A 24,461-nucleotide genomic window follows, 5' to 3' on the forward strand; every position below is an offset into this window, starting at 1 on the left:
TTTTTAAGGAAGGTGCCACAAAATAATAATACTTAGTAATTACCTCCAGTGTAACATCAATTTTATGAAATTATATCCAGCCATATTAATGTGACCATCTGTCAGAAGCCTGAATAACCACCTTTCGCAACACGGACAACTGTGAAACCTGTTGAAAGAAAGTCAGTGAAGTTCTGGAAGGTACCGATAGGGATGTGGAGCCATGCCATCTCCAGTGACGTGACCAGCTGCGCTAGGTTTCTCTGTTGTGGATCTGTGACACGTACAGCCCGATCGAGGTGGTCCCATAGATTCTCAGTTGGATTTAAATCTGGAGTGTTTAGTGCTCAGGGTGTTATGGTAAGCTCATCCCTGTACTCTTTGAACCATTCAGGTACACTGCGAGCTGTGTAACACGTTGAACTGTCCTGTTGGTTACATTTGCTGTACAGTCATTGAGGAAACACTGTTGATAGCCTGCTGTTCCTCTGGGTGGTCAGTTGGTAAACAGTTGCATTTCTGTTCGCCTGTACATATCTCCACAGCCACCGTTCTCCCCAGTCATCTATGGCCTGGTTTTGGATAGCACTGTTTTACCACGCACAGTATACTTTAGCCATGGCAGCAGAACAGTTTACAAATCTAGCTGTTTCAAAAGACGCTTCATATCAGTGAAGCACTTTTTTAATTTTAATTAGTTGCAAAATGTTAAAAATAAAATTTCCTGAAGGAACCCCTTTAAGAAAAATGGGAGGGGTGTATCTTATACTCAGGTAAATATGATAATTAAGAAAAAGAGTTTTTGTTGTAAGTTGTTGTTATGGAATGGAATCAGTGTTCATACTAGAAAGAAAGGGAGAACACAATCATTGAGAGTGCAGTCATCTTTTAACAGAACTAGAAACATACTGTGGACAAATAAAAATAGAAAAATTGGTAGTTCAGAGGCAGATTTGTGGTAGAAAGCTACTGGTATTTGAGAACTTATTAAAAACAAAATGGTGCACTTAAAGATTCTGAAATGGGAATTCAGCACTCTTTTTGGAAACATTTTTCTTTGGGGTATTATTCTTTTACACCTGTACTAATAACAGGAAGCTAAATTATACTTTCTATTTTACAGCCACTGCAACTGCCGAGAGAGGATACACGGAGCCAGATGCAACAGATATGGCTACAGGAAGTTCCTTTTGTTGAAACACAACCCCATGACTCCTAAACCTTGTTATTTGTTACAGTAAACTTATGTAAAACTTTGGCTTTCAATTTATAAATTCGTAGAGTTCACTGTAGCATTATTTGCCTGGCTGTGAGGAATATTTGGTTGTTTGTCATGTTATGAAAGCTCAGAATTATTTTAAATGTTAACATTGTTCTGTTGTTGTGTATCTTTGAATAAGATTATTGTATTTTAGAGGTTTAAGACAAAGAAATGTTCAAAATATTTTTAATTGAGACAATACTACATATAACATTTCAATGAAAAAACTGAAAATGAAAACAAATTATTATTTTGTAATGCAGTAAGTAATTAGTAGTAGTGTGGAAAAGGCAGATTGTTACTCCCCACATCAAGGTGGCATTGAGTCACATACAGGCACAGCGAAAAATAATACTGTAAATTTTTGAGTTGGTGGACAAAATCCGTCCTCAGAAGTACAACACACACACACACACACACACACACACACACACACACACACTCACACGGCAACTGCCTCCAGGTGCTAAGATCCAACTGTGACTGCATCTGATGTGAGCAGCAGTGCACTGGGTTGGGTGGTACAGGTAAGAAGGAGGTATGTAATTGGGTGTGCACTGGATAGCAGAATAGGGGTGAGGGAGGGAAGATGGTAGTGCTGCCTTTGTGGATGTGCAGAGGCGTGCTAGGGACAGGATACGGCTGCTAGGTGCAGCATCAGGAAGCTGTGCTGAAGGGGGCAGAAGTACAGCATAATAAAGGACACTGGCATGATAGAAGGTGTATGTGCTTACTGCTGTGGGAGCAGAGTACATTTTGCCAAGTGTGTGTAAGTTGTTGTTGTTGTTGTTGTTATTGTTGTGGGTAAGTGCTATTTCTGAGGAAAGACATTGCCAAGAAGCTTATATATTTCTAGTATTCTTTTTATTGTACCTGTCTGCAATTCAATACTTCCTTTATGTGTTAAGTAGCAATCTCATCCTTTCTACATTGTTGTTATCCCCTCCTGGACTTTCTGCAATCAGAAATTAATTTTAGCTCCAGTTAGCAGTTGTTGTTGTTGTCGCCATCATTGTTGTTGCTGTTGTTCTCGTTTGTGTTTGTAAAATAGTCTTTTTTTTAAAAAAAAAAAAAATGTTGTAGTGTATGTGTGTTCAATGAAATATTCCAACTGTGATTCTCTAGTGTTTTGTAAATTAAAAAGTGCTCAGAAAATTTACTGAAATTATATAATCCAATTAAAAATAAATTTATCTATACAGAAATAGTCATTTCATCTTTTCAGTCCCATAAAAAGTGTCTTTACTGAACTCTGTGATGATATAACGAAATCTCTACTTGAAGTGCAATAGGTATGGTAATGCACGCTCACTGCCCCTTCCTCCAGGTGCATTGGTTGTGTTTACATGTGCCACCACACTGCTAATCCCTTTGTGTTCCAGGCATTTTAAGTTGGGGTGACAGATACCATAGTGCTCTTGATGTGTTAATGCGATGAGTCACAGTTCTTCTGCTATGGTTTTGTGTTGCTATTTTCATATAAGTTTTTTGTCTTAAGGTTCAGTTTTGCAAATAAATCTTGAAGATTCTCACTAAAAGCAACGTGAGAATTTTCTTTTCATTGGCGATGATAGTGATGAGTCTTGGACAGGCTCTCGAAGGAACAATCATAAGCCGTGTACCTCTGTATGTGTCGACAAGAGATAGAAGTCCTTCAGTGTGTGTGTGTGTTTGTGTTTTTATAGGTGTGCGTGCGCATGTGCATGAAGCATCTGAAAGAGAGATTGAGTTTTATGAGGAGGCTGCAAGAAAAGTGGTTTTAGTTCATTTACGCATGTGTTGAACAATTCAGCTTCAGAATGCAAGTGTGGATTAGAGAAAGTTTCTAACATCTCCTCATTTTTGCTGGTTAGTTGTAACAGACGATGTGATGAAGTCTATAGCAGTTCAAATAAGTAGATTTTATTTATACAGAAAGATAAATATGCCAGAATCAGTACATTTTTGATTGTCATTGTGGAAAGAAATGGAATTTGAGGAACTGTATTCTGCCTTTTGTTATTTGTCTACTTATGGCTCACGTGGAAAACTGAAAATTAATGGCTGCTATTGGTCCAGAGACAAATTATGTCGAGAGACTTTTACTGTTAATTCTGAAAATTCTTTACTTTAGTGACAATGCTGGTCGTAATGAAGGAAAAAAGTTGTACAAAATTGGAAACATTGCTGATAAAATTAATAGAACACTTCAAAAGGGCATTTCAGCCATATCAAAATCCCTGGCTATTGTTGTTCAAAGGCTGATTATTTTTCAAACAGTATAGGCCATCCAAACTATGTAGGTTTGGAATAAAAACCTTTATGCTGTGCTGCATTGACATAAACATATTGTTTTTCAAAGGTTGATTATCTTTCAAATAGTATAGTTCATCCAAACAATGTGGGTTTGGAATAAAAATGTTTATGCTGTGTGACTGTTAGGCTGGTTTCAATAACAAAGCCATATTTGGAATGGGAACACACTTCATGTTGGCAATTGATATTTGAGCACAGACCTATTCCTCAGGTTTCTAATCATGGAAAAACTGCATGTGGTACCGTTCATAGAAATAGCTGTAATGTGCCAAAACTGCAGGACAAACAGAAATGAGGAGAAAACCAGTTTATGTCTATTGACATAATGCTTGATATGAAGTGGAATCACATTAGAGAAGTGGAGATACTCACCACCTATAACATCAAAGAAATCACTGATGTGGGAAAGACTGACAGGAACACTATTAAAAGATCAAAAAACCACGATATGTTGTATATTGCAACTCAATAGTGAGAACTGTTAACTGCATTGATACACTACTGAGTTTAATCAACTCAGAACAAAAGCCTGTGTAGTAGTACAGAATATTCTTTTCCACATACCGGACCTGTGCTGTTTCTATGTTCATGTTCTCCACAGATTAAACAGACAGAGGTGGTGCCGTGGTTAGCACACTGGACTCGTATTCAGGACGACGACTGTTCAATCCCGTGTCCGGCCATCCTGATTTAGGTTTTCCGTGATTTCCCTAAATTGCCCCAAGCACATGCTGGGATGGTTCCTTTGACAGGGCACAGCCTTCTTTCTTCCATAATCCAATGAGATCGATGACCTCACTGTTTGGTCTATTCTTCCAAATCAATCCAACCCTTCACAGATTAGTAACAGAGCTAAATATGCCAATTGCAGAGTTTTATGTGTATTGTAAGAAAATTTGTTGAATCTTATACCACAGAATGGAGAAAAGCTGCCAGAGGAAGGTGCTCAGATGACGAGAACCCTTTATGAGTTAATGGGAGGCATTTTCCAAATACTATTGATAGCCAGAACTGAAAGAAAGGTAAGTCAATGGGCAGACTTACAGTTTGCTCTAGAGAAGTGCCCCAAAAAACCAGGTATGACAGTAGAACGTGCAATATACCAGTATATACTGTGCCATTTTTAGGCTTAAATAAAAAAATCATTAACCATTGGTGATTAAATTACGTTACTACTTCTCTAAAACTGTCAAACACAAAATAAAAACAATTTTTTTTAACTTCATCAATACTGGTCCCGGACCTGGACACAAAGAAGGGTGGGAAATATGTACAGGAAATTTTAAAAGATAGTTGAACAATTAGATAAAATGACTTTGAGACTTTTATATATACGAATTACTGTGCTGACAAACTAACAAAATTCATAGATTTAATATGTCATACCTATTTAGTACCTGAAGTGTAAAAATTAAAAACACAACACACATTGAGCAAATGAAACAAAATTATACATAATCATCTATCTCCAATACGCAACTTTCATTCAGAAACCAACAAAAATAATTCAGATATCAGGATTGTTTGATCTTGAAAGTTCCATAGGGAAATTTTATTTGGTTTATGTGCTCAAAATAATACGGTGGTAAACTCTCAAAGAATTTTATGGTGCATAGACATCTTGCCTTGAACGCTGTTATTGTGCTAGTACAGACACACAGGAATGCTTGGATAGTTCAGATTCTGCATGTGTTTTATTTCATAAGATATCTACGAGAAACTAAAAGTCATTACAAAAATGGAAATTTCTGGCTGCAGCAATACAGAGAATAAAGGAAAGGCAACCTCTCACCAATAGCAGATTGAGTGTGGAGCACAGAAACACATAACAGAAAATAGCATTCACACTAGCTTTTGAACACTAGCTCTTTCTCTAGAATATACACACAACCATACAGATACCCAAATGTACACTCCCATGGCCTCAGCAAGACTAAACTGAAAATTAAACATCATTGTGTCAAGGAAAGCTCAGTTGCAGTCGACCATTACCTTGTCTTACTGTACGGGAAACCTCAGGGGAGATAAGTTTGGGTCCTGAAGAAACATGAAGTCATGCAAGGCAATACTTGACCTTTTGAAGTACCTTGGAAGATAAACTGAAGAAAGGGAACATACATTTTATAGCATTTGTAGATTTATGGTGAGGTTTTTGAACCAAATAAAATTGACAAAGCTGTGCACAAGGTTAAGTTTGTTGTATATTTTAAAAGTAAATTTTTGATTATATGGGAAACATAGTACTGTTAATAGACAACTATTCAGAGTACAGTCAGTTATGGAATATTTGAGTTGCAGATTCACGTTAATTTATACGCAACAAAAGGACATAACTAGTGACAAATCCCTGTTGCTCTTTGAAGCATACCTTAGATGGAAGCATTTTACCCCTTCATAACTTAACAGATTTGGCATAAACACTTCTTTATTGTATGAAAGCTGTTCCTGACATATATATGGCACTTTATTTTTTACATTGGAAAAGATATTTTAGCATCTGAACTGGTGTACACTACACTGTTGGCACGGGCACTTCAAAGGCCAAAGGTGGCTTGTTGAAGATAGGGGAACAGAGCCTTGTGAATAGAACTGAGAAGCAGAAAATCCAAATCCTTGCATAGACATGCATGGGAGTAACTCAGCACATGGCCAGCCGTCGGCTGAGCACTAGACAACAATAGGAGATGCAAGGTGAGGTCTGTGGTAATTGAACCCAGTATAAGCGCCGACCTCTTCAGCAGGTAAACATCTTCGTCAGCAGGTCTGCACATACTATGCACCACATATACCCTCCATGGCAGGTTTACACACTATTCTGTGGCACAACCCAGGCCAGCTCCTCTGCCTCCACTGCGATGTACAGTGGTGGGGAGACTAAAGAGACAAATGATGTCAGTTGCTATACTGATAAGAAAATAAATTCTTGAATTGCTTTGGAGCTTGCTTATGATTTGTTCAGACAGGATTACTGCATTTACCTTGACAACTGAAACTTTAGTCCAGATTTGGTTGACAAACTAACAAATAAGAATACAGACCTTGTCGGCACTTGCAACAAAACGGAAAGTAGCTGTCCGATTTCATGAGCAATGAAGAACTGAAGAAACAACAATGTATTAACTGCACAGAAAGAGCAGATGTTTGTGACATGGAATGACTAGAGATACGTGGCAATGGTAAGCATGTTCTGTAACAATGTGTTGTATTAACCAATAAGTTTGGTGCCCAACATAAAGGGAGCAGTATGTGAACTCCTACCACAGAAAGTAGTTCTCGTATTGATGTGGCGAGCTTGCACAGTGCAACTGTCTGGCCAATGGGCAAGGTATAACTACAAAAAATAATTTTTACAATGCAGTGAGAAGTTTTGTGGTTTGCTTCTGTTGGTGATGGTCCATTCTTCTAATTTTTATAATCTGATGGTTCATCATCAGATTTGACAGATTAACAGTTGGCCAACTGTCACAACTGTCAAATCTGATAAAATGTAAAATTACAAGGCAGGACCATTAACAACTGGAGTAAACCACACAGCAGCTTATAGCATAAGAGTCCTAAAACTTACCACGTTACAATATAATATAATACAATACAGAGTGACAACGACCAGCAACATGGTCTTAAGGTGGCAGTCTAGCTGAAAAGGATACATCACAATAAATACATCATTAAATTACTATAGCAGCAATCTGTATTTTATTCAACAATGAGAAATAATTGTGTATTAAATAAATGTACACAATAAACACTCAGCTTTAGTTTGATGAGAAGGTGTGCCACTGATATAAAAGTTCTGAACATGAGTCTAACCTAACTCAGTGAATGATGGCTAACTTACTTAACAGTTTTTCAGACTGGACTACTGTTGCTGACAGTTTCTAGTTCAGACTCTTAACATATACATGCTGCAACACTCGGCAATGATAGCAGGAACTGCAACTGCTGCATAATTGTGACAGCTATTCAGATTCTGTGACAACTGACTGAATTACACTGCGTGCCTGTCCAAATCTGTGGCTAGTGGAAGAATCTTCATCTGCAAACTATTTGGTGAATAAAGGAAGTAGTTCCTGGTATTAGCAACCTCTATGGCGGTAGACACAACTATTGATAGATGGACCGAACTATTTGTAAGTTGTTTGGCAAAAGCATAATAAGATTTCTGTTATGTGCACCATCTATGTGGTAACTGATCGTAGCTATGTGATACCATGCTGAAGACTTTCCTCGCATGTGTTGCCCTCTGTGTACTGTATGTGATGGCTTACACACTGCATTGCAGTGAGGAAAATTATTTATATACACACATAAAAAAAGAAAGTTTTGCATCACCCTGATTCCCAGACCTTCTGAAGACAGACGTTGACTGTGGATACTGTATCACACACACACAGTCCCTTTGACTGTTCAGAGATGTTACTAAACCTGCCCAAAGACGTAAAAACCAAGCATTAGCAGCACCTATTAGACATAGGGGGCCCGACAGCTGATCAGTTCCAGTCATTCCACCAGGGAGGAAGTACACGGCTTGTTAGTCCAACCATGCCTAGACGGTCAATACTGCAGTTCGATTGGATCCGTAACTGTGCCAGGAAGGGCTCTCAACAAAGGAAGTGTCCCGGCATCTCAGAGTGGACCAAAGTGATGTTGTTCAGACATGGAGAAGATACAGAGAGACAGGAACTGTCAATGACATGCCTTGCTCAGGCCGACCAAGGGTTACTACAATGGTGGATGACCACTACCTACAGATTATGGCCCGGAGGAACCCTGACAGCAACACCACCATGTTGAATAATGCAATTTGTGCAGCCACAGGACATTGTGTTATGACTCAAACTATGCGGAATAGGCTGCATGATGTGCAACTTAGCTCCCGACATCCATGGCGAGGTCTATCTTTGCAACCACGACACCATGCAGCGTGGTACAGGTGGGCCCAACAACATGCCGAATGGACTGCTCAGGACTGGAATCACATTCTCTTCACCAATCGTCGCAGACGTGTTTGGAGGCAACCTCGCCAGGCTGAAGGCCTTAGACACACTGTACAGGGAGTCCAGTAAGGGGGAGGTTCCCTGTTGTTTTGGGGTGGCATTATGTGGGGCTGATGTACCCCACTGGTGATGATGGAAGGCGCCGTAACGGCTGTATGATACGTGAATGCCATCCTCTGACCGATACTGCAACCATATCGGCAGCATATTGGCGAGGTATTCGCCTTGATGGACGACAATTCGTGCCCCATCGTGCACATCTTGTGAATGACTTCCTTCAGGATAATGAAATCACTTGACTAGAGTGGCCAGCATGTTCTCCAGACATGAACCCTGTCGAACATGGCTGGGATAGATTGAGAAGGCCTGTTTATGGACGACGTGACCCACCAACCACTCTGAGGGATCTACACCGAATTGCCGTTGAAGAGTGGGACAATCTGGACCATCAGTGCCTTGATGAACTTGTGGATATTATGCCACGACGCATACAGGCAGGCATCAATGCAAGAGGAGGTGCTACTGGGTATTAGAGGTACCAATGTGAACAGCAATCTGGATAACCCCCTCTGGAGGTCTCGCTGTATGGTGGTACAATATGCAATGTGTGGTTTTCATGAGCAATAAAAAGGGCAGAAATGATCTTTATGTTGATCTCTATTCCAATTTTCTTACAGGCTCCAGAACTCTCAGAGCCAAGGTGATGCAAAACTTTTTTTGGTGTGTGTGTGTAACTTTCATGGAGAACTATTTATTACTCTCCTGGTTACAAACTTTAGTACTGAACTGTAAAAAAAATTAATCAACAAACTGTAAAGGTAACACACTAAGTTGCCAACAGGCCCAATTAAAGGACACTTATGCACAAGCTTTCAGCCACAGCCTTTGTTGGAAAAAGAGAAACATACATCATTCATTTACAGGTGCAAGCACACATCATGCACACGACCATCAACTCCGGCAGCTTTGGCTAGAAACTGCAGCAGCTGTCTGGAGGGGCACAGAAAGGGAAGGAGAAAGTGAAAGTATTGCACTGTACAGATGGGGGAAGAGAGGCGCACTGTGTGGTGGAGTGTGTAGAGACTAGAATGCGAACAGGTGCAGTATGAGTAGGTTGTGGGGCATTGCGGAGGTGGGGAAAAACGGAGCAAAAAAGGAGAGGACCTGGGAAAGATGGGCAGGTGCATTGGTAGAGGGTGGCAAACAAAGAAGGTAGGAGATGGGAATGGGGAGGAGGTGATAGGACAGAGGGAAAGGAAACAGTTGGGAGGAGGATGTGGGGACAGTACGTTACCGTAGGTTGAGGCCGGGATAATTACAGGAGTGGAGAATGTGTTGTAAGGATAAATTCCATCAGTGCAGTTCAGAAAAGCTGGTGGTGGAGGGGAGGATCCAGATGGATAGGGCAGTGAAGCTATGTTCAGCTGCATGTTGTGCCACAGGGTGGCCTACTTTGCTCTTGGCCAGTTTGGTGGTGGCTGTTCATCATAGTGGACAGCTGGTCGATAGACATACCAACATAAAAAGCTGTGCAGTGATTGCAGCAGAGCTGGTAAATAACATGGCTGCTTTCACAGGTGGTCTGTTCATTGATGGGATAGGATAAACCTGTGACAGGACTGGAACAGGAAGTGCTGGTTTGGTGGATTGGGCAGGTGTTGTACCCGATTCTTCCGCAGGGGCATGATCCTTGTGCCAATGGGTTGGTTTGGGAATGATATAGGGATGGACTAGGATGTAGTGGAGGTTGGGTGCGTGACAGAACACCACTTTAGGAGGGGTGGGAAGGATCTTGGGTAGGATGTTCCTCATTTCAGGGCACCATGATAGGTAATCAAAACCCTGGAAAAGGATTTGGATCAGTTCCAGTCTGGGGTGGTATTGGGTAACAGATGGGGCACTCCTTTGTGACTGGTTCTTGGGGGTGGTGGGAGGATGACATACGAGGTCTGTTTGCGGACTAGGGCTGGGGATATTGCTTGTCTGTGAAGGCCATGATGAGGCCCTCAGCATACTGGGCAAGGGAGTTCTTGTCACTGCAGATACACCGTCCTCACGTGGCCAGGCTGTATGGCAGGGATTTTTTGGTGTGAGAGGAATGACAACTATAGAAATGCTGCTGTGGTTGGTGGTTTTAATCTGGACAGAAGTGCGAATGGAGCCATCAGAGAGAAGGTCAACGTCTAGGGAGATGGCATGCTGGTTTGAGGCGACCCACATGAAGCGGATGGTAGGTAAAGTATTGATGTGAAGGAATGAGGGTAGGGTGTCTTGGTCCTGAGTCCAGATCATGAAGATATAATCAGTGAACCTGAACCAGGCTAGTGGCTTGGCATTTTGGGAAGCTAGGAAAGCTTTCTCTAGATGGCCCATAAACAGTTTGGCATAGGAGGGTACCATGCAGATGCCCACAGCTGTGCCACGGATTTGCATACCATCCTCTCAAGGGAGAAATAGTTTGGGTTAGAATAAAGTTAATAAGGTTTACAAGGAATGAGGTTGTGGGTTTAGAATCTGAAGGATGTTGAGAAAGGTAGTGTTCAGCAGCGGTTTAAGATCCTGGAAATGAGGGATGTTGGTGTATAGGAAGGTGGCGTCAACAGTGACAAGTAGGGATTCAGGAGATAAAGAGTGTGGATAGTGGAGAGTCGGTGAAGGAAGTGGTTGGTATCTTTGATGTGAGAGGCTAGATTACGGGCAACTGGTTGGAGCTATTGGTCAAAGGGAGCCGAAATTCTTTCAGTGGGGGCACAGTCACCAGCCACAATGGGGCATCCAGGGTTCTTTGGTTTGTGTATTTTGGGGGAGCACGTAGAAGGTGGCTGTTTGGGTGTCACAGAGTTGAGGGAGAGAGTCAGGGAAGGGCCTAAGGGATCGGAGGTTGTGTGGGAATTCTGGGAAGGGATTATTCTGACAGGTTACGTAGGTAAAGCAGTCAGATAATTGGTGGGGGCCATCCTCATAATCTTTCTCTGCGGATAGGATGATTAGGTCAGGATTAATTTTGAGGTTGTGTGTGGCTAATCTTTCTTCTGCTAAGGTTGATGTTATGAGGAAGGGACCTGGGGAAGGATTGTGAGGCTAAGTTGGAGGTAAGGAATTCCTGGAAGGTGATCAGCACATGATTATGTGGGGGGGGGAGAGAGAATCATGGTTGGATGATGGTATGAACTGGGAGTGGCAGGGTTTAGTGTTGGAATTAGGTTGACTTCAGCTGCAGAGATTGGCAGCAAAGAAGTGTTTCCATTGCAGGGATCACGAGTAGAAGAATAGGTCTTCGACAAGTCCAGTATGATTACGTTTGGGGCTAAAGACATGCTCTTTGGATAGGACTGAAACCTCTGTGGAGCTGAGTGTTTTGGTGGAAAGTTTAACAACAGTGATATGGGAATATTTTGGCTCTGAATTTTGTGGAGTGTTGGTAGGGAGTTTTGGAGATGTGGTAAGTTGAAAAGGTCAGCTAGGCAGGGTTTAGGTGCTATGAGGTGTGGACAAGGAGGAACACTGTGGGTAGGATAGGAATTGGAAAGTGGTGCCCCAAGATGGCAGTAGGATGTCAGCAGGTTGGAGAGCAAGGGATTCATCTGGGGAGCCATCTGGATCCTTCCCTCCACAACCAATTTTTCTGAACTGTGCAGATAGGAGTTTTCCTTACAACACATTCTCTGCTCCCATAATGATCCCAGCCTTAACCTACAGTAACATACTGTTCCCCATGTCCTGCTCCCGACAATTTCCACTCCCTGTGTCTTATAACCTCCTCCCCATTCTTGTCTTCCATCCTCTTTGTTTAACACCCTCTGCCAACACACCCACCTGTCTTACAATGCTCTCCTTTCTCGCTGTTTTCCCCACCTCTTTGTCCCACAAAGGCTCCTCCACACAGTGCTCCTCTCTTCCCCCACCCATACACTTCTATCTTTTTCCTTTCCCCTTCCGTGCCCCCTCCAGATTGCTGTTTCCATCCTAAGTTACAGTTACTTTCTGGCCTAAGCAGCCAGAGTTGTGGTCACGTGTGCGTGAAGTGTGCTTGCTTGTGTGAATGAACGGTGTTTCTCTGTTTCCAACATAGGCTGAGGCTGAAAGCTTATCTGTTAAGTGTCTGTTCATTGTGCCTGTCTACAACTTAGCGTGTTATCTTTATGGTAAGTAGCAATCTGTCTTTTACTGCATTATTAATATTCCTACCTGGCATTCCCATTGTTTTTTTTATTTAATCAACAAACTTGCATTTTCCATGAACACACAAAACTACTGCCCAGTATTTGGATTCTTTGGCATGTCACCAGTCTCATCAACAGGGGAAACCCTTAAACACCATCTGAATCACACATTCGGTCAGCCTGACAATCACCCCGACTCGGATGCTGAGTAATCACTTGACCAGGGTTACATGTATTCAGATTGTGTTGTAGTCCTGGTATCCTTGTGGTTATCACCTTTGCAGCATACATCTAGGTCTCATTAGTTTTAATTCAATGTGACTCAATGGGGACCTAAATTCTTGGCCTTCAGCTTTAGTGTTGGTCCAGTCCGTGTTTGTTTTATTGCCACCAGGTCACCACCTGTTGGTTGACAATAACTTGATTTTTCTTCATGCATCGTGCTGATCTGTAGCTTAGCATCTTCCTTCCATTTACTGCATCCCTATTCAAATTCATTAATAAGTTAATCATCTAATAATTTTGTAATGTCAAAATCAGTCTGTGTGCATCTTAACTCCTATCAGAAGTTCAAATTGTGTTTTCCCAATACTTCTGTTGTGTGTTAAACTCATGGCACACTGAACTGATGGTACCACTTTGTACCATTCATTAGTGCTATCAATACAAAGCTTAGCAATGATTTTAACCAATATAAAATTGATCCTCTCAATCTGACTGTTGGCTCTAGGCAGTTCTGTTATTAAAATGTGTTCAGTTCCGTCTATAATACCAGTACTCCTTGAATTCTTGAGAAGTAAAGCAAGTCCCTCTATCAGTAATTGCTTGGACTGGATTTCTCAAATTAGTTTCCTGCAATTCCATCTTACTAACTGCTTCTGTTGATTCTGTAAACTTTACAGGATACAGCCAGGTCAACTTGGTAAATGCATCAATAATACTTAGAATGTAATGGTATCCTTTGTGCATTGATTGAAGTTGACCAGTATGATCCAAGTGATAAATTTATAATGGCTCACTTTCTTTGAATAAGGGAGGAAGGAAGCTTTCCTGATTTCTTATTCACAATTAAACATTTTACAAAATTTTAGATCACTCTTTTCACTTTGTAAGTCAAATTTGCTATATAATAATCTTGTTTTACTCCCTCCTCATTTCACTTAAGTGCATAATGACCTTTCTCACACAAGCTTGATGATTTCAGGTTGCATAGTGCATGGAACCATCAAAGTCTCTCTTCCATCACAGAACCCGAACAGAATTCAATATCTCATTAAAAATTTTTCATAGAGCCATTCTTTGAGAATTCCCTTGATTGCTGCTAAAACATCATCCTTCTCTTGAGCTTTCCCAGTTCTAGCTATGAAACCATCCGCAAAACTAGGCAGTACATTCACACATGACTTACGACAACTACGTGCTTCATTCTAGAATCAGATTGGTGTTCGATCATGCGAGAATACTCTTCCAAGACTAAAGCCTATCTTGCTATTCTTAGTGACAAGTCCTTCTTACCCATAGTCTTTTGGAATAGAGTGCAGTCCATTGCAATTTTAAAACATATTCATAGCAAATGCACCCAGCATTTCCTTAAGGCATTAACAATAGCCAAAACTTCGAGCTCCTCTCGAGGAGTTATTTTTGTACTCGTATATGAGACTGGGTGGCATTTATCACCATTTGGAGTTTTTTTTTGTAATAATATGTTTCCAAAACCACCTTTGCTTGCGTCCATATGCAGCTTGCTTTTACATTTTGGGTTGTTGATTTTTAAAACTGTATCCAATGAAAGAATATCTTTGAGCATCTTGAATGCTTACCTCTGCTCTTCTTCAAGCTTATATTCTCAATTATTCATCAGTAAATCACTCAAAGGTTTGGCAATAGCAGAGGAATTTGAGATAAACTTCTTGAAGTATCCTCTTAGAGCTACGAAACTTTGTATTGTTGCAACAGATTTCAGTTCTGGAGAGTTTTGAACCGCTATTGTCTTCACCTAAGAAGGTCAGATTTGTCCACTGTGTAACACATCCAAGAACCTCGGCAGTTCTCTTTGAGAACTGGCATTTTCCAAAATTAATTTCCAAGCTGTATTCTGTTGCAGTTACTAACACTAAGCTAGGTCGTTGAAGCGCTTCATCACTCTTTGTTGGTTCTGTAATATCATCCATGCAAATAAATACTGGTTCGATGTTCTCTTGACCAATGTCCAAAAAACAGTGTTTATAAAATGCAGGAACACTGCAGGTGAATTTGATAAGACAAATGAAACTTTCCTGAACTGAAACTGTCCTGAATGTGTCACAAAAGAGGTTTCGTCTTCTTCAATATCAACATGAAAAAAATTATAGTAGTCTAGTGTGGAAAACACACAGGTACCTTGTGGTTTATATAAAAGATCTTCTGAGGAGGATGGGTAACAATATTCCACTATGGTCTTGTTTAATTTCCTGTAATCTCTACAGACAGAGTAATATCCATTTTTCTTTTTTACAACTAGAACCTGACTAACATATTCATATGAACTTTGTTCTATTATTCCTTGATCAAGCCACTTCTGGACTTTGTTGGCAACGATTTCTTTCTCTCCTGGTAACAATCTTCTGGGCCTAATATGAATTGGCAGTTGTTCTGTCACATTAATCTTCATTTTGGCATCAGTGGGCTTTGACTTTGTTGGGGTGTAATCAGTCACTAAATCTCCACTGTTTCATCATTAACAGAGTTTCTAGTATCTAATTTTGGTTTGTCTGTTACATGGATACACGTAAGATGAACTTCCCCTTCTGTTTTCCAAATAGTTACTCCACTCTAGTTTATTATAACTTTAGTTTGATCTAGAAGATCATTGCCACCTACCATTTCTAAATTCATATTGTCCCTTGAAACCACACAAATATCTGTTGCAATTTTCACATCAATGGTCTCAACAGTGCCTGTAAAATATTCTTGTGGAGAGACAAAGTTTTCCCCAAATCATGTCAAGACTACATCTGCTTTTGGCAAACTTGGAGCATCCACAATCTCATAAACATCTTGTCGTAATAAATTAAGTTGGCTGCCACAGTCAATTAGTGCCTTCACCCTTCAGTTACTAATTCGTATTTTTTTAGATTTTTAGATTGTTAATACTCTCTTTAACAGTGATTGCATTCAAAGTTGCCTTTTGATTGTTATTCTCCTTCCTGCATTCAGATGAGATATGGCCAAACTCGTTGCAATTCAAGCATTTCTTTCCCTTGTTCTTGTGGTTGCAAACACTTGACTTGTGAGCACTTGCAAACTTTTTGTTTGGATCCCAAGCTGCATTTTTAATATTTCTATTACTGGCGTCTTCAACATGTTTTGTAACTGAGTTTAAATTTTCATTACTGTAACTTTTGTTATAAAATAATGGCAATGACTTGACACCTGTTTCGTAATGTGTCACACTTCCAGCACTGTAAAATAGAAGTTTTGTGCCTGAGATGTCTTCTGTCCCATCAATCACATACTGAAATACCGAGTCGTTACCAACATCAGCACTGCTGTCAGTTGCCTTCATTACGAGAAAATATTCTTGAAGAGAGACATCCCGTTTCTCCTTTCGTTGAGACAGCAGTTGGTTGATCTCCGCAGCACTTTTTTTCACATGGAATTCTTTCTGCAAAGCTTTCTTCACTGAAGCCCATGATGTAAGACTCCTCTCACCCTGAGTAAAAAGCTTCGCCAAACCTTCAAGCGATTTTTTTGTGAAAACAAGCATTTGCAGGTCACTACAACCCATTAAAAATGCTGTTACCTTGAAGCTCATGGTCCACTTTTTAACTGGATATCTGTTACTACTGCTAAATGACTTAACAACACTCTTGACTTCATTGTCAGCAGTGAAACCTTTAAACCCCCCATCCGAATCCCACACATGAAACTATACTTTTTTCCGGACAGAATAGCAGCTCTCAATGGACCAATTTAGTGGTTATACTATCTTGTAGATGTAACAAAGAGTCACTAAGTAAAACTATATATCATGGCTGTGCATTAGACTTTATCATGGTTTAAACATGTAATGTAGCAAGGAAAATGTTATATCTCTGGAAAGTCATGCAGCCAACATTAAGATGAGGCAATGAACTTCTTCTTACCTCCCACAGTATTTAGCAAACAGTTAAGACATCCACGAGAAGATTTCATACTTGCAAAGGGATGTTTGTTAATGACAGAATTATTAGAATAAATTGTACATCAAAATAATACATGACGTAAATGAAACCAAAAATTATCTTCCATCACATTTCTGTTGATTTTTTAACCCTATGGTGCATAGCATCCACTGCAACTGTTAATGGTTGCTTCTTTGGCATTTTCAATCAGTCCTGAAGCTGCAAATGCACCCAACCTACCGCAGTAGGCAATCCCTGCTGGTGTTATGCCCTGCATGCATTTGCAGCCTCACATCAGACTAAAAACACCAGAGAAATGGCCATTAAAAGCTATCCAGTGCTGCGAAAATCTTGCACCACAGGATTAAAGAGTACGTTCAGTGTTAGAACCATTTTAATGATGATTGGACATGCTGCTTCACTGTTGAACTCACTGCTGTCAAAATATCTGGAGTAATCACTTTACGTACAGCAGTAATTTGCTCCCACGTTCACAATTGCTGGAACGTACTTTGCATTACCCCAGAGGAAGAAGTCTAAACAAATGGAATGCATTAGGTGCAAAAATGCCACTGATAGTAAATGATAAAAGGTTTGAGAATGTAAACAAATTTAATATACTCTGTTCTAGTAACAGTTTTCCAGTGAGTGACTCAGAACTAAAGCTGAATTCCATTGTTAAAGAGACCTTGGAAAATGTTCCAAAAAGCGTAAATTGTCATAAAAAAGTTACGTTTTATTTGCCAAAGCCTGAACTTCCAGCATCGAGAAGAGAAATTTCTGCTGTAAATGAAACAACAAATCATGTTCATATTTTTGCAGTCAGTCATGGAAGAGGTATGGCCAAAATGGTAAAAAACAGTTTTAATAGTGCTGATGTTTGTGGAATCATGAAACCAGGTGTGAAAATTCAGGAAGTCGTAGCAGCTGTGATTCTGATAGAGTAAAAAACAATTATGCGATAATAATAGGTGATCCGAACAATGTAGCCTGTGATGAAGGTTTTGATGTTACACAATCACTCAAGGAGAAATTAACGGTGCTTCAGCATTCTAATGTATTTATTGTGAACATTCCAAAGAGACATGACTTAATCCCACAGTCCCGTGTAAATGAATCTGTCTCTCGAACGAACTCTAAATTAGTAAAGACTTGTAAACAGTTCAGCAATACTTGTGTTGTAGATAAGAGTAATTTTCAAAGAGAGTTGTTTACCAGACATGGCATGCACCTTAACAGGTCAGGTAAACAAACCTTAGGTACTCTTTTAAATGCAGCAATCGTGAAAGAGATCAACAAAATATCCTCTCACTTAGATCCTATTCCCCTTAAATGGCTCCAGCAATCCCATCAGACTAATTTTCAAGCTCAGAATTTCCACGAAACAGTTAACAATAAGTCTATTGTTTCTGAGCCCACAAATACTTTTTTAGGCAACAGCAGCCGCTTTCAGCAAATACCAAAGCTGTGACAATTTTTCACCATAATCTAGGAGGGCTTATAAACAAAGTTAATGAAATTTCTGTTCTTTTAGATGACCCACAAAAGATAAATGATGCCAATGTTTTATGCTTATGTGGACACCATATGAGAAATGTTGAAATGTTACAGCTCAGTGGATACCATCTAGCAACACATTACTGTAGATGTATCATGAAGAATGGTGGAGTAGTAATTTACTTAAAAAATAACATATCATATAGCACATTGAATTTAAAGAATCACTGTATTGAACAAGATATTAAAATCTGTGGCATAGAAATTAATATAAGTGACGCTATAGTTGTAGTGTTAACACTATACAGAGCTCCCTCAGGGAACGTAAAGGTGTTCCTCAGGCAGTTAGATTCTGTCTTATGGCAAGTGTACTCAAAATCCAAGGATCTAATAATTACAGGTGATTTCAATGTAGATTTCCTAAATGAAAGCAACAGTAAAGCAGATCTAGAACATCTAGTTGATTCTTACAATCTGATGACAGTAGTAAATTTTCCAACTAGTCACCGAGAACTATTGAAGTCCGATTGACAACATATTTATAGATAAGTCAAGAGTCAACAATATCAGTGTATGTCCAATTCTTGGCCTTTCTGATCATGGTGGTCAATTGCTTACTCTCAATGACACCAATCTGAGCAACAGTTCTGAAAATTCTTGGAAATCTTTTAGGATAATAAATGATGAAAACCTCCAAAATTTCAACACCAGCCTGCAAGAGATAGACTGGAGTCCAGTTTTCAATGGAACAGATGTGAACAAAAAGTATAATACATTTCTGAATGAATTTATGTCTATCTTTGAAGCCACATTTCCCAAAAAATAATTAGAAACAGTAATGTAAGCACTTTCAATAAGTCATGTATTACTGCAGGAATAGAAACAACCTGCAGAACAAAGAGGATGCTATATTATTCCCTCAGAACTTGTAATGATCCAAAGAAATGTCAGCACTACAAACTTTACTGTAGCATCCTCAAAAGGGTAATAAATAAGTCAAAAAATATTTGCATTAAATCTGAAATTGATATGTCTGATAACAAAATAAAAACAATATGGAATGTAATACAGTGGGAAATGCAAAAAAACGGGGACAGCACACCCATTGAAATTAAACAAGGTACCGTACCAATATTGTAAAGAAACCTGAAATGGTTGCAGAAATCTTCAACAGGCACTTTTTGTCAGCAGCAGAGAAGACAGGCTGTAAAGGTTCTGTGGATGAGTCATTGGCTTTTCTACAGAAAGCTATCAGTAATACACCCCACAATTATCCTTACCTCATATTACAGTAAAAGAGATTGAAAGAATTATTATCTCATTAAAAAATAAACAGTCTGTTAGCATGCACAATATTTCCTGTAAAATAGTGAAATATTGCTATAAATACACTCCTGGAAATGGAAAAAAGAACACATTGACACCGGTGTGTCAGACCCACCATACTTGCTCCGGACACTGCGAGAGGGCTGTACAAGCAATGATCATACGCACGGCACAGCGGACACACCAGGAACCGCGGTGTTGGCCGTCGAATGGCGCTGGCTGCGCAGCATTTGTGCACCGCCGCCGTCAGTGTCAGCCAGTTTGCCGTGGCATACGGAGCTCCATCGCAGTCTTTAACACTGGTGGCATGCCGCGACAGCGTGGACGTGAACCGTATGTGCAGTTGACGGACTTTGAGCGAGGGCGTATAGTGGGCATGCGGGAGGCCGGGTGGACATACCGCCGAACTGCTCAACACGTGGGGCGTGAGGTCTCCACAGTACATCGATGTTGTCGCCAGTGGTCGGCGGAAGGTGCACGTGCCCGTCGACCTGGGACCGGACCGCAGCGACGCACGGATGCACGCCAAGACCGTAGGATCCTACGCAGTGCCGTAGGGGACCGCACCGCCACTTCCCAGCAAATTAGGGACACTGTTGCTCCTGGGGTATCGGCGAGGACCATTCGCAACCGTCTCCATGAAGCTGGGCTACGGTCCCGCACACCGTTAGGCCGTCTTCCGCTCACGCCCCAACATCGTGCAGCCCGCCTCCAGTGGTGTCGCGACAGGCGTGAATGGAGGGACGAATGGAGACGTGTCGTCTTCAGCGATGAGAGTCGCTTCTGCCTTGGTGCAAATGATGGTCGTATGCGTGTTTGGCGCCGTGCAGGTGAGCGCCACAATCAGGACTGCATACGACCGAGGCACACAGGGCCAACACCCGGCATCATGGTGTGGGGAGCGATCTCCTACACTGGCCGTACACCACTGGTGATCGTCGAGGGGACACTGAATAGTGCACGGTACATCCAAACCGTCATCGAACCCATCGTTCTACCATTCCTAGACCGGCAAGGGAACTTGCTGTTCCAACAGGACAATGCACGTCCGCATGTATCCCGTGCCACCCAACGTGCTCTAGAAGGTGTAAGTCAACTACCCTGGCCAGCAAGATCTCCGGATCTGTCCCCCATTGAGCATGTTTGGGACTGGATGAAGCGTCGTCTCACGCGGTCTGCACGTCCAGCACGAACGCTGGTCCAACTGAGGCGCCAGGTGGAAATGGCATGGCAAGCCGTTCCACAGGACTACATCCAGCATCTCTACGATCGTCTCCATGGGAGAATAGCAGCCTGCATTGCTGCGAAAGGTGGATATACACTGTACTAGTGCCGACATTGTGCATGCTCTGCTGCCTGTGTCTATGTGCCTGTGGTTCTGTCAGTGTGATCATGTGATGTATCTGACCCCAGGAACGTGTCAATAAAGTTTCCCCTTCCTGGGACAATGAATTCACGGTGTTCTTATTTCAATTTCCAGGAGTGTATATAAATCCAGTCTTATGCAACATATTCAATACATCTCTGCAAGAAGGAATAGTCCCCATCAGGCTCAAACTAGCTGTAGTGATACCACTCTTTAAAAAAGGTGAGAAAAACAATGTTACGAACTATCACCCAATCTCCCTCTTAACCATCTTTTCACAAATTTTTGAACAACTCATGCACAGTTTGATTGTCAATCATCTTAGCTTCCACAATATCCTAAACAAGAGTCAGTTTGGATTTTGTGCTGGTCTTTCTACAGAACAAGCAGTATTCTGTTTCACCAACCAAGTTCTGGAAGCCATGAACAAAAAAATGTCTCCAGTAGGTATTTTTTGGGACCTCTCAAAAGCCTTTGACGGTGTAAATCATCTAATCCTTTTGAAAAAAGCAGAATATTATGGTTTGAGTGGTACCGTTGGTTCGTGGCTCCAATCATACCTAAGGGACCGAAAGCAGACTGTAATGCTGAATGGCTCAAAAAAGTTGCCTCATCTCAGTGGGGCTCAATAAGTTGTGGTGTGCCACAAGGCTCTGTTTTGGGTCCACTGCTATTTCTCATCTTCATTAATGATCTCCCACTTTGTACTGATACAAACAGTAAATTTACTCTTTTTGCAGATGACACTACAATTCTAAATGAAAATTTTACAGGCAACAATCTTGAACAAACTACAAATAATGTTTTTAATGATATTGTAAACTGGTTTTCTTCAAATGATCTCTCACTCAATACAGATAAAACCCTTTATATGAGATTCCATACTCCACAAAGAAATCTGGAAGAAATTTAGTGCAGAGATCAAGAAATACAAAAAGCTGAGGTTACAAAATTCCTGGGTGCTTATATAGACAGCAAATGTAACTGGTCAGCACACATTCTTCATCTTTATAAAACTCTTAACTCAGCAATATTTGCACTACGGGTTATTGCTTCAGTGGCTGAAGCAGACACCATTAAGGCTTCATACTTTGGCTATTTTCATTCATTAATGTCATATGCTATTATATTCTGGGGGAACCAACCTCTTGCAAAGAAAATTTTAACTGAACAAAAAAAAAATTCATTAGAATAATGGGTGGTGTCCATCACAGGCACTCTTGCAGGCGCTTAGATAACAGCCAATTTCATGACTATAATACAAGAACCAATAACAGTCTGCACATTGAACTGAAAGGCCTCACTATTGTTCATAAACAAGCTTATTACTCCAGCATTAAGCTGTTTAATGCTCTCCCACCACACATCAAATGCCTTCACAAAAGATTGCCAGCATTGAAACAAACTCTCAAGGAGTACCATATAGAGAGATCTTTTTATACAGATGATGAATATGTGAAAGAAAATGTATATAATAACTAAATTTGTAAGTGTTGTAAACTTAGTATAATTAATTTTATTTTGAGAACTATCATAGACATATGAGAATTATTTATTGGTATTCCTGTATTTCATTTGGAATATATAGTTTATCTTGACTCCTGTATATATTACACATTCTTAACATGTGAAACAAAGATGTTCTGTTAACTGAATGCGCTGTTGTTTAGCTTATATCTTATTTACATTGTATCTTTTATTTATGTAAGATATATTTCAAATGTGTACAATCTGACACATTCCATATCATAAATATATTACTCATCCTTAACATGTGAAACACAATTTTCTGTTAATTGATTGTGCTGCTGTTTGGTTGATTTTATTTACATTGTATCTTTTTACTGTATTTATACAAGTTATATTTGAACTATGTAGAATCTGACATGTTCCATATCCTTGCGATTCACTCGCTCTGAGGATCTATGGAACATGAAATGAAATAAATACAAATATAAATAAATAATGCTGTCAGGTCAGACAATCATTGAGACAATCATGTGGTTACCTCTGAATAGGACTTCTTCTTCCCAAACACTGATTTGAAGACAAATGATTAATGTATCTCATAGGGAATTTGTTATGTTGGAACCACATTGTTCTGCTAAGTTCTCAAGGGCAATATTTCTATGAGGTTCATTCAAGTGAAACCTTGTTAATGGGTCTACCTTTGCCTCACGAATAAGGTGGCACTGCCTAACTGCGCGTATGGTGGCACTATCTATTGGTAGAGAGACTGACGCATGCACACGATTTGATGTTGCATAGCACCAATGTGATTTCAAGCTGAACAGAAGGTGGTCACACAAGTTATCGTCCACCACCGAACGTGCAGGCAAGTAAGCTGGAGCGACGAGGAGTGATTCGATTTTTGGTGGTGGAGGGAGATGGATGCCATGCAATGTATCAACGGATGAAGGCTGTGTAAGGTGAGTACAGTCTGAGTTGCTTAAGTGTTGTGGAAGGGCGCAAACGATTCCTTGAGGGGCATGAGTCACTGGAAGACGATGCTCGTCCTGGACAGGCTCATCGAGTCATCACACCAGAAATGGTTGCAGAAGTGAATGCTTTAGTCTCGGGCAACTGCAGAATCACTGTAGACGAGATTTATCGGTTACTGGGTATTCGCGTGGGCACCGCCCACACCATAATGCATCAACACTTGAACTTTTGAAAAATCTGTGCGCTTTGGGTTCCCCACCAACTGATCACCAAACAGCCCAATACTCAAATGGCGCTGTCTTTGAATCATCTGCAACATTATCGTGAGGAGGAATACAGCTTTCTGTCGCGTATTGTCACAGGTGACGAAACATGGTGTCACCATTTTGAACTGGAAAGCAAGTGTCAGAGCAAGCAGTGGAAACATGCAACTTCACCACCTCTACAGAAATCAAAGGCTGTGCACACCAGCTCTAGTAAGGTCATGATGTCCTTTTTTCACCACAGGGGAACACTGCTTGTCGAGTTCCTGGAATGGGGAACCACCATCGATGCCCAGCATTATCAAGCCACTTTACAGAACCTTAGACGAGCCATCAACTCGAAACGTTGAGGCACTTTGTCCAATGGCATCATCATCTTGCATGATAATGCCCGTCCACATACAGCCAATGCAGTGAAGATGACATTGCAGCAGTTTTGGCGGGAAACGCTGGAACATCCACCGTTGAGTTCCAACCTTCCACCGTGTGACTTTCATGTGTTTGGACTTCTAAAACAAGCTATTTGTGGACATAGATTCGCAACAGACGGTGAAGTGTGTGACTAGGTCCAGGCTTGGATCCGACAGCAGCCTACTAGCTTATTCAAGAATGGAACTGACCAGCTAGTGTTGTAATGGGACAAATGAGCCAACGGTTTTGGCAACTATTTTTGAGTATGTGTACTGTGTATAACTACATTTTTGAGTTAAAAAAATTGTTACCATTACTT

At 40.7% G+C, this 24,461-nt stretch overlaps 1 protein-coding gene and 1 long non-coding RNA gene across 3 annotated transcripts in view; one reads left to right on the plus strand and one right to left on the minus strand.

The window, feature by feature from the left end:
- LOC124554908 (guanine nucleotide exchange C9orf72-like) overlaps nucleotides 1-1,938 on the plus strand; it is an 86,601-nt gene extending 84,663 nt beyond the window's left edge. For both annotated transcript variants that reach the window (XM_047128598.1, XM_047128597.1), the window contains one exon: nucleotides 1,103-1,938. In XM_047128598.1, the coding sequence (XP_046984554.1) occupies nucleotides 1,103-1,198 (96 nt within the window). In that variant the 3' untranslated portion in view covers nucleotides 1,199-1,938. The remainder of the gene's footprint in view (nucleotides 1-1,102) is intronic.
- Nucleotides 1-24,461, minus strand: part of LOC124554910 — an 87,631-nt gene that overhangs the window by 46,258 nt on the left and 16,912 nt on the right. The gene's annotated exons all lie outside the window — the stretch shown is intronic.

This window comes from Schistocerca americana, chromosome X (assembly GCF_021461395.2).
Source record: "Schistocerca americana isolate TAMUIC-IGC-003095 chromosome X, iqSchAmer2.1, whole genome shotgun sequence".
Classification (NCBI taxonomy): domain Eukaryota; kingdom Metazoa; phylum Arthropoda; class Insecta; order Orthoptera; family Acrididae; genus Schistocerca; species Schistocerca americana.